Source organism: Poromitra crassiceps (assembly GCF_964638095.1).
Source record: "Poromitra crassiceps genome assembly, chromosome: 15".
Taxonomy (NCBI): Eukaryota; Metazoa; Chordata; class Actinopteri; order Beryciformes; family Melamphaidae; genus Poromitra; species Poromitra crassiceps.
The window spans coordinates 29333067-29346031 of NC_139634.1; the positions used below are offsets into that span (position 1 = coordinate 29333067).

Sequence of the window (12965 nt, forward strand, 5' to 3'; positions counted from 1 at the left end):
CGCTTGGTGGCACTGTCGGACTTCTCAAGGTTGTCCTCTGTTTCCTCCATAGACTGTAAAAATACTCCCACAATTCCTCTCCAATTGCATTAGACATTAGATAAATACATAATAACAATATAAATGATGAGAATAAGATAAAAGCTGATTCCCTACCGAAAGAATATAGCAGCTGCTGCTGCTGCCTATATCATACATAATTATAATACAGCTGTAATACAGCTGTATAATAATATACAAAGGTAAAAAAAAAAAAAAAGTAAATCAAATGGTAAGAACGGACAAGCAAGGCAAGAAACATAAATTGTAATAATAATGATAATAATAATAATAATAATAATAATAATAATAATAATAACAACAATAATATACAATATTTCTATATGGATTATGTGCATGTAGTCAGTATGGTGAGCTTATAATATTTTTGTTATGGTATAATATTCATATAATAATCCTATGGAGATTTTTCTCTGGATTGAAGCACCAGAAGACCCTGGATCTGCCAGAAACGGGCTCCCCATCTCTTTGATCACTGATCTAACATGCTTCACAAAGACTTCTTGCACTGCTGGCTGCTGCTCATGGTGACGGTTTTCACTTTGTAGATTTGTACATTATTCTTATTAATGTACATGTAGATTTCAGTCAGCATAGAAGCACTTGATTTCTCAAATGAGGTCCAATGAATGACAGTCATGGAATTCAATCTGTAGGCCTGTAACATACAACAGAAGTCACACATGGAAATAAACATGCACTTTTACTGTACATGTATCAGGTTAGGAGCCCCCCTGGCAAAATTGGTGCTCTAAGCAGAACTTTGTTTACAGGTCTCAACCTTTTTCACATCAAGGGCCCCTAAACTGACACAAATTAGACCCCCTTTTGATAAGATGTTGTTCCCTGGGTCCCCCATCTGATAAGACTTCAGCTTTTAGATGTTTTATTACAGAAAGTATATGAACCCCATGACCAAAATAGTCATACATTCTGTCATTGTGGTACTTATGAATGGAATTATAGTGAAAATAAATTATTCCCCTTTTTGCTGGGGACCCCCTGGAATCCCCTCAAGGACCCTTGGGGGTCCCTGGATCCCACTTTGAGGACCACTGCACTAATGGTTAGTCAGTGTGTTAATAGTTCTATATAGTTTAGTTCTATAAACACTTATTAATGCTACAGTTGCTGATTAATTCATGTTGTAATGTAAAGCATTTAGTTGTTTGTTGTATTTTGTGTGAACTCATCTAAAGTGTGAGGACTATCTATGCCTTGCATTTACAAATGAAATTGAAAGGCTGGCAATACTTGAAGTACTATCCCAACAGTAGGTACCTCAAGGCACTCTAAGGCCTACGAAATAACCCTTCAGCCAGAGGCAGAACTTGCCATCTTTGGCTGCTCGGAGTCCTCTCTGGACAACAATCTCTGACACTGGGGACAACCGTTGCAAAAAAACTAATTCTTAAGGAATGGAAGTTCCCCTCTTCACCCTCTTTCCAATTGTGGTTGATGGACATGATCTCTGTTATACGGATGGAGAGACTCAGGTTCCTGAGAACCGACTCACTTAGAAAATTTCTAACTATAGGCTATGGGACCCATTTTTAGCCTACCTCGATGAGGTTAGGGGCGACGGGTGACTCGCCCGGCTGGTTTCCTATAGACCCCTTGCGTGAGATCTCAAGTACATCGCCTGCAAACACATAAGCACCTTATGTGGCTGGTAGCACCACTGTAATGTTGAATGTTCATTATGTTGTATGTTTTTTTCCTTTCTTTTCTTTTCTTTTCTTGTGTCTGAGCCTGTCTGTTTTGTTTTGTTTGTGTTGTATAGAAAAATGAAAATAAAATATTGAAAGAAAACAGTAGGCCTACCTCAAGACTTATGAATAAATTATTCTGCTTTTTTGCTGGGGACCCCCTGGAACCCCACTTTGAGAACCATTGTGTTACGGGGCCATGGCTGAGGCAGCTGTCAGCAAATAAGCATGGTTATTAGAACAAAAATCCCTTTTTGGCAAAGATATAGATTATAATGCCGAGTGATGGGGCAAAAACTGGGAAAATGCAATGCTTGAGGACCTCTCAAGGTCACCAGAGGTCAGATGAAAAGTGCCTCCACTTCTGAAATTGAATCTTAGGGTATATTGATGATATGCTGAAACAATCATGCTTTAGTCATAAAATGGACAATTGGTTTAGCTATCTGCCCCACTAGAAGTCTAATCTTTGTGTACATTATTGTAAAGCAAAACAGAAGTAGTCAGATTAGACCGGATTTAACGAGACTGCCTTCAAAATAAAATCTGATGTGTCAAGTGGTAGAGCTCTTAAGAACAACTTTATTATTGGTTAAACTTGACTTTTTCAGGGTCTTTGTCATCATTCTATGTTGTCTGTTTTGTGTTATTGACTCTTTGTGGACAGCAACAACAATATCGTTTTATTTTGAAAGTTATAACCGAGAATCCGTTTTTCCCCTCTTCTCTCTCATCCTGGCTGACTTGACGCTGTTTGTCGGAAAGCTTTTTTTTTCTCCCGTCAGGAAAATGAATCTGGGTTAGTGACGACACTTCCCCCTCTCTTTGGATTTATCACCCAAAGTTTTTTCTCTCCCCAACAGGGCGCAGTGAACTTTTCTCTTTTCCCCCACAAAGTGAAGAAGCCACCATGTCTCCGCCGTCTCGACGGCTTCAGACGAAGCCCGTGATTACCTGTCTGAAGACTTTCCTCATTTCCTACAGTCTCATATTTTGGGTAAGTTGCCCTGACATGCAATGGGGGACAACAAGCTAAAGGCAACAATGGGGCTAAGCGGCGATGCCAAACGCTACGTGACATCATTTTCTCAGATCAGGGTCTGGGTCAATTGTGGATCGTCGCTGCTGCCCACATGTGAAGAGAAATGTGCTGTAAAAATGGTCGTAATTCAAATTGGACTGGGGTTCTGGATTGAAATAAGAGAAGACCACTTGTTGGAATTTCACCGACGCTAGAAGAGCCTATTCCATTCCTATTAACAGATGTGTTGTTTGTGCAGCCACTCGGCGGCCTAAGAATCGTAAAAATGTTAAAGAAAAAAAAAACAGTCAGCAGTGTTACTTTGTGACACCGATTGGGACTGTAAAATTGTAGCCAATGATAAGATTCCTTTCGTGTAAATGTCACCAGCTGTGTGGCGTTAATAGCTGGTGTACTGTGCAGGAAAGTATTTAAACACCGCCATTCATCGTGCTTATTTCTACAATCCAAGTGCGATATATGTGGGAGAAAATCTTAAATTGATGTTGAAGAAATCAGTCAGTTGCTGACGTTTTCCCCCATGCAGCCATTAATCTTTGCACCGAGCAAACGGCCACCTCACTCACAAAGTTCACCTCGATGCTTTTATCTGGCCATTTATTGCTCTTGGTTGGATGAGCTGATGCCTCCCGACTGTCAGACTAATGACTTGTGGGTAATAACGTTAAGAGAAAGATGCTGAGCCGTGGAAACCTCGGGCTCCTGCTGGCCCCAGGTGTGTTTATAATAAAATGTTGACTGGTAAATCTCATAAAATATCTGCATGCATAAAATATCTGACAACTTGAGTCCCTTTTCCTGACTGACACTAGTTTGCCTCAAGCCAAAGTAGAGTTTATGTGGCCATATACTCTAAATAACCTGTTTATAGCCTACACTGAAGGTACTAAAATGTTTACATTTTACTGATTTTAAGTTGCAGTCCCTTTTGCACAATCCGCATCTCAGTTGTCCCAAAGCTTACAAATCCTCCTTTGTGATCAGTACAGATTGAATAAGGAGAATCAATAATGTCTGTTTCCTAGATTTCACCTCATCAGTGTACTCAATGAAAAGAGGATCTGTCCATAATATGTTGTAGATTAGCCTAACTGTTGATATGAAGGGTTTCATTCGCAAATACAATAGATATAATTACAAATATAGAAACCTTTGGGTACCTCAAATACATCAGGAAATATTTGTAAAATGTAAATGATTTTGCCCTCAAGAAATGTACTATTTCATAAAATGTCTTACGATGACTCCTATAACACACTAACCCTTAATGTGTTCAACTTTCATGTGAGCAGCTGTCATTATGAGATGGTGGGTGTCATTTTATTCAACTTTTTTGTAAATGCTGGATGTAATTTTGCAATGAAATGCTTTTTTTGAACCCTGGTTCGTATGCTGCAAAGCTGCATATTTTCACAGCTGTTTTTTTTGCGAGGCCTCCTGACAGCTTCTTCTCTGAGCGTGATGGAAGAGGTTAGCCAGTGTGTAATTAAGCCGGCTGGTTTGAGAGCCTTAAATCTCAGGTTTGCGTCTCAGAAGCAGCCTAAAAAGCCCTTGATCAGTCTCTTTGCTGTCTCAGTTCACTGATCAGTCTCTTTGCTGTCTCTCAGTTCACAGGAGTGATCCTGCTGGCGGTCGGCGTGTGGGGGAAGGTAAGCCTGGAGGCCTATTTCTCCCTGTCGTCTGACAAGAGCACCAACGCGCCATATGTCCTCATTGGGACCGGAGCCATCATCGTTATTTTCGGACTGTTCGGCTGCTTCGCTACATGCCGCGGTAGCCCATGGATGCTCAAACTGGTCAGTGCGCCGCCGTTCAGTATTCCCCCAGTACAAGTCAAACGTGTCCTTGTGTTGATAGTGTTTTGTTTAAGTTTGTTTGTTCTTCGCAGTATGCCATGTTCCTGGCCTTGGTATTCCTGGCTGAGCTTGTGGCTGGAATCTCAGGTTTCCTCTTTAGGCACGAGGTGAGTTAAGTGCAGAAAACACACACACACACACACACACACACACACACACAAACACAGCCAGCCAGAATCTAACCTCCTTTGTTTCAAATTGTCCAGATCAAGGCCATATTATCAGATGCCTATTCAAACGCTGTGAAGAATTACAATGGCACAGACAAACCGAGCACTGCTGTCGACACCATTCAAACAACTGTAAGTGGGAGGTTTGTCGTCTGACTCTTGCTCTCATCTGACTTTAGATGATCTGTCTCTTTCTACATAAAGTAACATTTACTGTTTGGTTATAAGCCTTTTTTTAACCACTAACACCACTAACCAGAGACTTGTGCCCAGGAGTTTCAGTGCCAAGTCATTTGTTGAATAGTGCATGCCCTGTCTCAAATGTCCCACGTTGCCCTTTGTTGTCTGTCATTAAAAATGCTGACCCACTTTTGTGTTGAATAAAGACATTTGTTACTGCAACGTCTTATTTGTTTTGTCTGCTCTTTAACATGTAGCTGAAGTGCTGCGGGAAGACGAATTACACAGACTGGTTGGAGACCACCTACTTTAAAGAGAAGGGTATCCCTATCAGCTGCTGTAAAGACGATGCTAACTGCGCACCAGAGACCCTCAAAAACCCTGAGAAGTTTGGAAACGAGGTGTACAGAGAGGTGAGATCACTGGATATTTGTGTCATTTAAAGCAGCTACGAGCAAGATTTTCGATTGTTATTAAACAGTCTAAATTTAATATCGATGCCTCACATCTTACCTCTAATATTAGACGAGACCAATGCAGAGTAGTCTCGCTTGAAAGCAGAGTGAATCGGTGAATGTGGTCTTGATGATTAGTCTGTCTCATAGACTGTAAAGGTCTGTCTGCGGGCCGGTGTCATCAGGAAGTGAAATGAAACGGTTTGCGGCAGCCACTTCGGCCATAACCACAAAATTACTAAATTACTTTCAAACAAACTGTTGGAATATAACGAGAGATGTTCGCGAGAGCAGAAAGTAGCAAAGGCAGCAGGAGGGGAAAGCCGTCCTTCTTGTTTTGGGTCTGTTGCTAGGCAGAGCGAAACAGTTTACGGCAGCTGTAAACAGTTGCTAGACAGAGCGAAACGGTTTACGGCCGTAGCAACAGACCCAAAACAGCTGCCCTTGCTACTTCTCTCGCGAACATCTCTCATTATATTCTAACAGTTTGTTTGAAAGTAATTTAGTAATTTAGTGGTTATGGCCGAACTGGCTGCCGCAAACCGTTTCATTTCACTTCCTGATGACACCGGCCCACAGACAGACCTTTACAGTCTACTAATCATCAAGACCACACTCGCCAATTCACATCGGCTGCTTTCAAGCGAGACTACTCTGCGTTGGTCTCGTCTAATATTAGAGGTAAGATGTGAGGCATCGATATTAAATTTAGACTGTTTAATAACAATCTAAAATCTTGCTCGTAGCTGCTTTAATTGGGTTGAATTAAGCAGAAAAAAGTGAGCACTTCCCAAAAACTCACTACAAGTGCTTGAAAAAAAAGAAAAGGGAAAAGTGGTAAAAATGTACACACTGTGTTGATATCTCCCAATGCTTCTAATGTCGAGGCAACATTTCGTCAGTCTTCATCAATTTAAATTATTCCGATAAATCAAAGATTTTAGATTAAGTGTGTGTTGCCATTTTTTGTGATTTTTGTTTTGCTCCAAAATTTCTGACTGTTGTAAAAAGCTTGAAAGCTGCTCTGTAAATCTTCATCTGTCTGTGTACACAGGGTTGCTTCTCACTGGTCACCATCGCGATGGAGGCCAACTTAGGAATCATCGCAGGGATCTCTTTCGGAATTGCCTTCTTCCAGGTAGATCACATATCGCCGTTTTGGATGTTTTTGTCTTGGAGGAAATGGCATGAAAATGTTGTTCTGCTGCTGGTGATAGCGGAAGAACAGACATTTGGTGTATCCTGCTATTGTCTATATTTTGTCACAAGTCTTTTTCTTTGTTCTGTAATTTCCTTCCACTCAGCTCATTGGAATCTTCCTCTCCTGCTGCTTGTCTCGATACATAACCAACAACCAGTATGAGATGGTCTAGCAGTCTCCTTCCACAGGTGGGACCTTGTAGTCAAAAACGTTACACACTGGAGAAAGCCAACTATAATAGCTATTGGCCGGAGACTAATCGAATGTGTTTTAAAACAAAAGATCAATAGGAGGCAAAAACACAGATTGTGAACTCCTTGTACCAATAAACAGAAGCTGAATCAATAATTGAATCTAATGTCGAAATATATAGATTTACTCGATAACATGCCTTAACATGTTTTCTGTTTCTTCATAGGTTACTGATGGGCAGCTCCCGATGCAAACTAAGTGGAATCTCTCATAATTTTAATATTGTGTGTGTGTTAGATACTATCGTTTTAGAGAAGGGGGGAAAACTTGCTGCTTCTTTTATTTGACCTCACTAATGGCAACCAAGCAGAAGGGATACAAATATAAGGGACAGTATTAGCAGTGTAGTTTGTCAAAGAAAAAGAAAAAAAATGGCACCTAGATATTTTGTAGTTCATTTCTTTTGCTCCTGGATTTCCATGAAGGGTAGATGTTATCACATGTACATATGTTGTTACTTTTTCATTTCAGTAGAAATGAAAACGGTTCACTCTACCAGTTTAAACATTTCCGGTTCTCCCAAAAAAAGAAAGTGTATTTAGATATATATTGTGGCTGCCTTATTTTGTAATTTTGCTAAATTCCGTAGCTATAGATATGGAAAAATAGGAAAAGAATAAGCTAATAAATGTTCAAATTCTCCGCAAGACAAAAGTGAATTTGTGTGTACGTGAAACACATAGACGTAGAGCCTGAGAAGTAGCCACCCTGAAGTTGAACATGTGATTCACGCTAGGGAATCGGCACAGGCCCTATTGATTGTGACGGCACAGCCATGGGCAGCTTCTTGGAAAGCTTGTGTTCGAACACTAATTGTCCTCATATTACAGTTATCAGTGTTAAATTGTTATTCATTTGTGGATGCATGTGAAATACTTGAAAATAAAGCTGAAATCCAGTTTTTTTTTACAGTGTGTTTGTGTGTGGCATAAGAATTTGCCTATCCTACAGTTGTTGTCATTTTCATCTAAAAAGTTGCAGAAAAATCCTTCTTCTAGGCAGGAGGACGTAATATGACAGGAAATATTTACACCGACCCAGTACTTCTATGTAAAAGATGTGACACCACATCATTTTGACGGACACCAGCACAACAGCTTCTGCATCACATCGCTAGCCTGTCTGGGAAGCTAAGCAGGCCTGGCTGTGGTTAGTCCTTGAATGGGAGTCCACCAGGTGCTAAATGTGGTGTTGGAGCACCAATAAAGAGGGGCTCTTCCCTCTGCTCTCATGAATAATATCCCCAGTGCAGGCCAGGGGAGAGACGGGGACTCTGTCCTGTGAGTGAGCAGTCAAGTCAGTCCTTCGGGTGAGATGTTACACCAAGGTCCTGACACTGTGGTCATTAAATATCCTATTGGCACTCATTGCAAGAGTAGGGGTGTAACCCCGGTGCCCTGGCTGAATTCCCAAATAGGCCCTCCTTCCATCATGACCACCTCTAGTCTCCACTGTCACTGTGATAGCTGATGTGTGCTGAGTGATATGGTGCAAACTGGCTGCTGTGCATCACCCAGGTGGGTGCTACACATCGGTGGTGGAAGAGATGAGCCCCCCCTGATATGTGAAGCACTTTGAGTAGCCTACTTTAAAAGCTTTATTTAAATGTAATCCATCTAACAGAAATGCATGTTTCAAATGTAATTTTCATTGTTATACCACAGGGAAGTGTGTTGGTATTAATTAACGCTGACTGTTCCCATTATGGTAAAATGGTAAATGGCCTGCATTTATATAGCGCTTTTATCCAAAGTGCTTTACAATCAGTAGATAGTCTACATTCACCCATTCATACACCACGCAGGGTGCCTACACACCATCGGGAGCAAGGAGGGTTAGGTGTCTTGCCCAAGGACACAGCGACGGCAGCTGGGAGGGAGCGGGGATCGAACCGCCAGCCCTTGCGTCTTTGGCCGACCCGCTCTACCTCCTGAGCTAAAGCCGCCCCCATTAGAGAGAAGGGGAGGGGGGCTGTCCCTATTTGACAAAGTCACACCAATGTACAGCTCCATATGAATATCTAAGTATAGAAAAGGTGGCTAAAGTATGGTAGTTGTCTGTAGATCAGTACTTTTTTTTAAATCAGAGTATTAGCTTTTATAAAGCATGTGTGCATGTAGGAATTCAGACAACTATGAGTATAAAGTCAGATACTCTTCATTCAGTTTTAGTTTGATCTCTGATTTCAAGCTTTGGCTACACTAGTTTGTATACTGATTGGACTATCCAAGGCCAATTAGTGTCTACCTCTACTCTATACCCTTGAATTGGGTATATTTCTCACTAATACCACCAAGTAATAGAAGTTTGGCTTGGATACAGTGCAGTGTGTCTCTGTCCACCATGTTGGCACAGTAAATACCTCAAGAGAGCCCAGCCTGAGTTCACCCAGCAAACTGCCCAGGGTTCAAGCTGAGACATGATTTGTTAGATACAGTTGCACATAACAGTCTGATAAGCCATCCTGAATGTTGCAAGATTTGATTACACACTGCTGATCCAGTCTAGAACTGTATTTCTTAATCAGTGAGTTGCAAAATTGTTTTGGCAATGGCCTCTCTACACATACACACAAATAATTCCCACCAGACTTTTCTCTCAAAACTTTTTGTATGAACCTCCATCATGGGGCCCTTGAAATCTAGAAATTATCTTTTTAATACTACAACTCCAGGCTCAGGCTGCACATATTAATGACATCAGACATTAGAGTTGTAGTTATTTACCGTGTGGAGAGAGAGTTCTTATGTGTATGAATGTTAGTTGCACTGGACTGGACTAATGGGCTAATTGGCATGGGTCAAAGCAAATTCTTAAAATGACTGATATGACATATAATCATCCTCATTTGTTTTGTATTTAGTATTTGTTTAGAGTTTTTATCACAGCCTATCTGTTGATATTTTTATTTGTGGAGGTAAATATCATGGGTGGACCCGTTACCTCTACAGATTAGTAACAAGTTTGTTTTTTCTGTTGTCAGACATTTTCACAATGAAACAGCCTCACAAACACAATAAAATAATAAATTTCATCTGCGGTCAGACTCATCTGAATCAACCAACATCATATTGTGTGTCTCGTGATATAGCCTGTATTGCAGGTTAGCTTCCACAAGTGCAAAACCTTAAATGGTGTCATAGTGAGTGATGATGAGTGATTGCGTGTTTCTCGTCAGAAGCATTGACTATCAGAAGAGGCAGAGGTAGGCTCTTTTATGGCGTGATGTGGCTTTGGGGAACTGGCTTAGTCCAAACACCAGGTGGCAGTGTTGTGTAACATAATGATTCAGGGATGCAGGCTGGTGATTATGGGTTGACCAGAGTATGAGGATAATAATTTATGATGCATGCTGGCGAGAAAAAACACTGAACAAGTTCAAACGGGCCTGTTTACTCTGACTCACAGTGCATGCTATTGTGTGTGTCTTGACATGCAGTTATACGTCAGATGCACAAACCTGCACCTAAAACGCTTGATGGAACATTATGTAAGCTTGCGTACAGTGTTGCCTAGAGGCTACCCCCGCCCTGGAAAGAATAGGGGAAGCAAGCAGGGTGCAGCTAAATTGCCGACAAGCCGGCACTGATGATGCAGCTTGTCATTGGTCAGTTTCGAGTCAGATGCTGTGGGCTCCTCCGTGAGATCCAATCAGGGAGGGTGTGTGTTTTTCCCCAGCCGAGTCTCATATAAAAGCAGCTCTTCCGCCGTCAGCGAGCCGGGGAAATTTTCACTTTTCTTCCCGGCGGGTGGTGTTCAGAGGCTGAGAAGAGCTGGACTTGGTTTCTACGAACCAACGCGCCATCATCAAGAAAGCACTTACCTCAGGATACCTCGTGGTTCAGGTCAGTCGACGTTTTATTTATCGCACTTTAAAATTATTGTTATATAGCCTATATATATTATTTTTCTGTAGTCGGTCAAGGTCATATTAATGCGATTTGAGCGTGATGGATGTTCTGTAACAAAACAAAAATGGTTTTGTCGGTTGGTCAAAATATAATATAACTAAGATAGATATTGATTAAATTGGTATACGAACTTCCTTGCTTGATCAGTATCTAGTCCCCGACTCGAAATGCGTTGTGGTTTTTCTGCATCAGTAGGCTGACTGTAAAGTCTGTACCAGGTTATGATGAGGCCTGCAGGCTGCAACCATGGTGCACTCTGTTTGCACAGTAACCACAGTAACGTTTTTCTCTCGCTAGTGCTACATGTTGAATCTTGTTTATTCTGGTGCGTTTGGCAGGGATGCCATGTTTTCCTCATGTTACACTGTTGGCAGGTCTGCAGTGCAGACAGTGGAAACGGATCAGATCAAGCTGCATCACCTGACCCACATTCTCACCTTTTTTTTCATCTCGCTTTCTCACAGATCAACCACCAACTGAACACAGAGCCACTCCGCCTGAACTCCATCTGCCTGCCACCGTAACCAAAAGCCACCCGAAACCTTCACCATGATGCAGATCAGCGACCCGGCCAGCAACAAGCACTCCCTCATCAACGTCATGCACCGCTTCATCGCGGCGGCCAACAACATGGACGAGACCATCATGGTGCCCAGCCTGCTGCGGGACGTCCCACTGTTGGAGGAGCAGGCGGCCAGCCGGGTGGAAGCCAACAACAACGAGCCGCCCTGTCCCAACAAGCAGATGGACATGTACGAGCACTACCTCCTGCTCAAGTCCATCAAGAACGACATGGAGTGGGGTCTGCTGAAGAGGGAGAGGAGCGGCGGGTCCAGCTTCCTGGAGATGGCCGTCAAGCAGGAGGAGCAGCAGCAGCCATCAAGCGGGGAGCGACTGCCGGACGACAACTCGGACCTGGAGGACCAGTTCCACTACCACCTCAGGGGACTGTTCGGGGTCCTGTGCAAACTCACGGTGCAGGCTGACCACCTCACCAACCGCTACAAGAGGGAAATTGGCGGAGGGAACTTCATGAGATAGAAGTCACACCCCAGTTTTAATTTTAATTTTTTTAACCCCCTGGACTGCTTGACTTGCAACAGCAGGATGTGAGAGAAGAACAAAGATCTGAATGGACAGTGAACTGACCAGGGCAAACACCTTGCCACTTCTCTCACTCCTGTCTTTGAGTAGCGACACTCCAACCCCCCACCCCCCTTCTGGTCCCCTGATCCCCCCACTTTCTCCCCTCCCAGCTCCACTAAACATAACTTTAAACCAATGACGCCCACATGAGCCTGTAGGAAAGATGAATTTGGACTGGAACAAGCTGCTTTCGTTCATTGTCATTTCAAAAGGGTCGATGGTTTGTGCTTATTGGTGGCTTATCAAGTCCAGATGATTGACAGCTCTGGTAGATGTGCAGGAACCTCCCCTGGTATTTCATTTCAAATTTTAACATGAATCTGTCAGAAAAAGAACTGGTGTGATTGTCAATAAGCAAAGGTTTCTGACTAGGAGAATTTGGAATGCTGGTTATTCTGTCCCTCCTTAAAACGCACAAACTTCTATTTGATGCTGGGCTGAAGGGCCTTTATCAGAAGAGCTTTTGAGACATCTTGCCAGATCGGTGTTTCCGTAACATGGCGTGCCTTGACTTTTATATACCTTCATCATGCCCTGTTCAGTTGCTTCCATCTGGTAACCCCCCCCTCCCCCCCGGTCTGAATGCTTCAATGGGAAAAGGTGTCGTAATGAAAGCACTCATTTGTTTGTCCTTGCATATTGCAAATTGTTTTTATATTGAGCAGAAATGCAGTAAAACTGATAAATAAAGAATTTTAAAAACTTTAAGTTACTGTCTTACTTTGACTTTGTCGCTTACACAAGGGTTAGAGGTGGATTGCCCAATTCCTCTTTTTTTTTTTATATATATATATTGAATGTGGGGTTCATTTAGACGTGCCAGAACATTAACCTCATTGTATAAAGTCACTGTTTGCTTTGCTAAGTACACAATACTTTTCTACTGTCTGAAATGCAGGGCAAGTCTATAGAAACAGTTATGCAATGTTGGATTTCAGGGTTTAAGTAGTGTCAACTGGTAGGGGTTTACCTGAGGGAGAATA

General features: G+C 42.2%; 2 protein-coding genes across 2 annotated transcripts; both read left to right on the top strand.

The window, feature by feature from the left end:
* Positions 1 to 2615: 2615 nt before the first annotated feature.
* Positions 2616 to 7823, top strand: tspan6 (tetraspanin 6). The gene is made up of 8 exons (XM_083651400.1): positions 2616 to 2766; positions 4419 to 4607; positions 4700 to 4774; positions 4874 to 4969; positions 5275 to 5430; positions 6527 to 6610; positions 6777 to 6861; positions 7092 to 7823. The coding sequence occupies exons 1-7, from the start codon at positions 2680 to 2682 to the stop codon at positions 6843 to 6845; spliced, it is 756 nt and encodes a 251-aa protein (XP_083507526.1). The 5' UTR covers positions 2616 to 2679; the 3' UTR covers positions 6846 to 6861; positions 7092 to 7823.
* Positions 7824 to 10638: 2815 nt separating this feature from the next.
* On the top strand, positions 10639 to 12690 carry mid1ip1l (MID1 interacting protein 1, like). Its single transcript, XM_083651490.1, has 2 exons — positions 10639 to 10770; positions 11301 to 12690. Exon 2 carries the CDS (start codon positions 11386 to 11388, stop codon positions 11875 to 11877), a length of 492 nt encoding a protein of 163 aa, XP_083507616.1. The 5' UTR covers positions 10639 to 10770; positions 11301 to 11385; the 3' UTR covers positions 11878 to 12690.
* Positions 12691 to 12965: the final 275 nt, after the last annotated feature.

Excerpts from the sequence above, each read along its gene's own strand:
- tspan6 (XM_083651400.1), top strand. The coding sequence starts at position 2,680 with ATGTCTCCGCCGTCTCGACGGCTTCAGACGAAGCCCGTGATTACCTGT. Across the intron at positions 4,608-4,699 it reads GCCCATGGATGCTCAAACTG|TATGCCATGTTCCTGGCCTT; the intron begins GTCAGTGCGCCG and ends TGTTCTTCGCAG. Across the intron at positions 4,970-5,274 it reads TCGACACCATTCAAACAACT|CTGAAGTGCTGCGGGAAGAC; the intron begins GTAAGTGGGAGG and ends TTTAACATGTAG.
- mid1ip1l (XM_083651490.1), top strand. The coding sequence starts at position 11,386 with ATGATGCAGATCAGCGACCCGGCCAGCAACAAGCACTCCCTCATCAAC.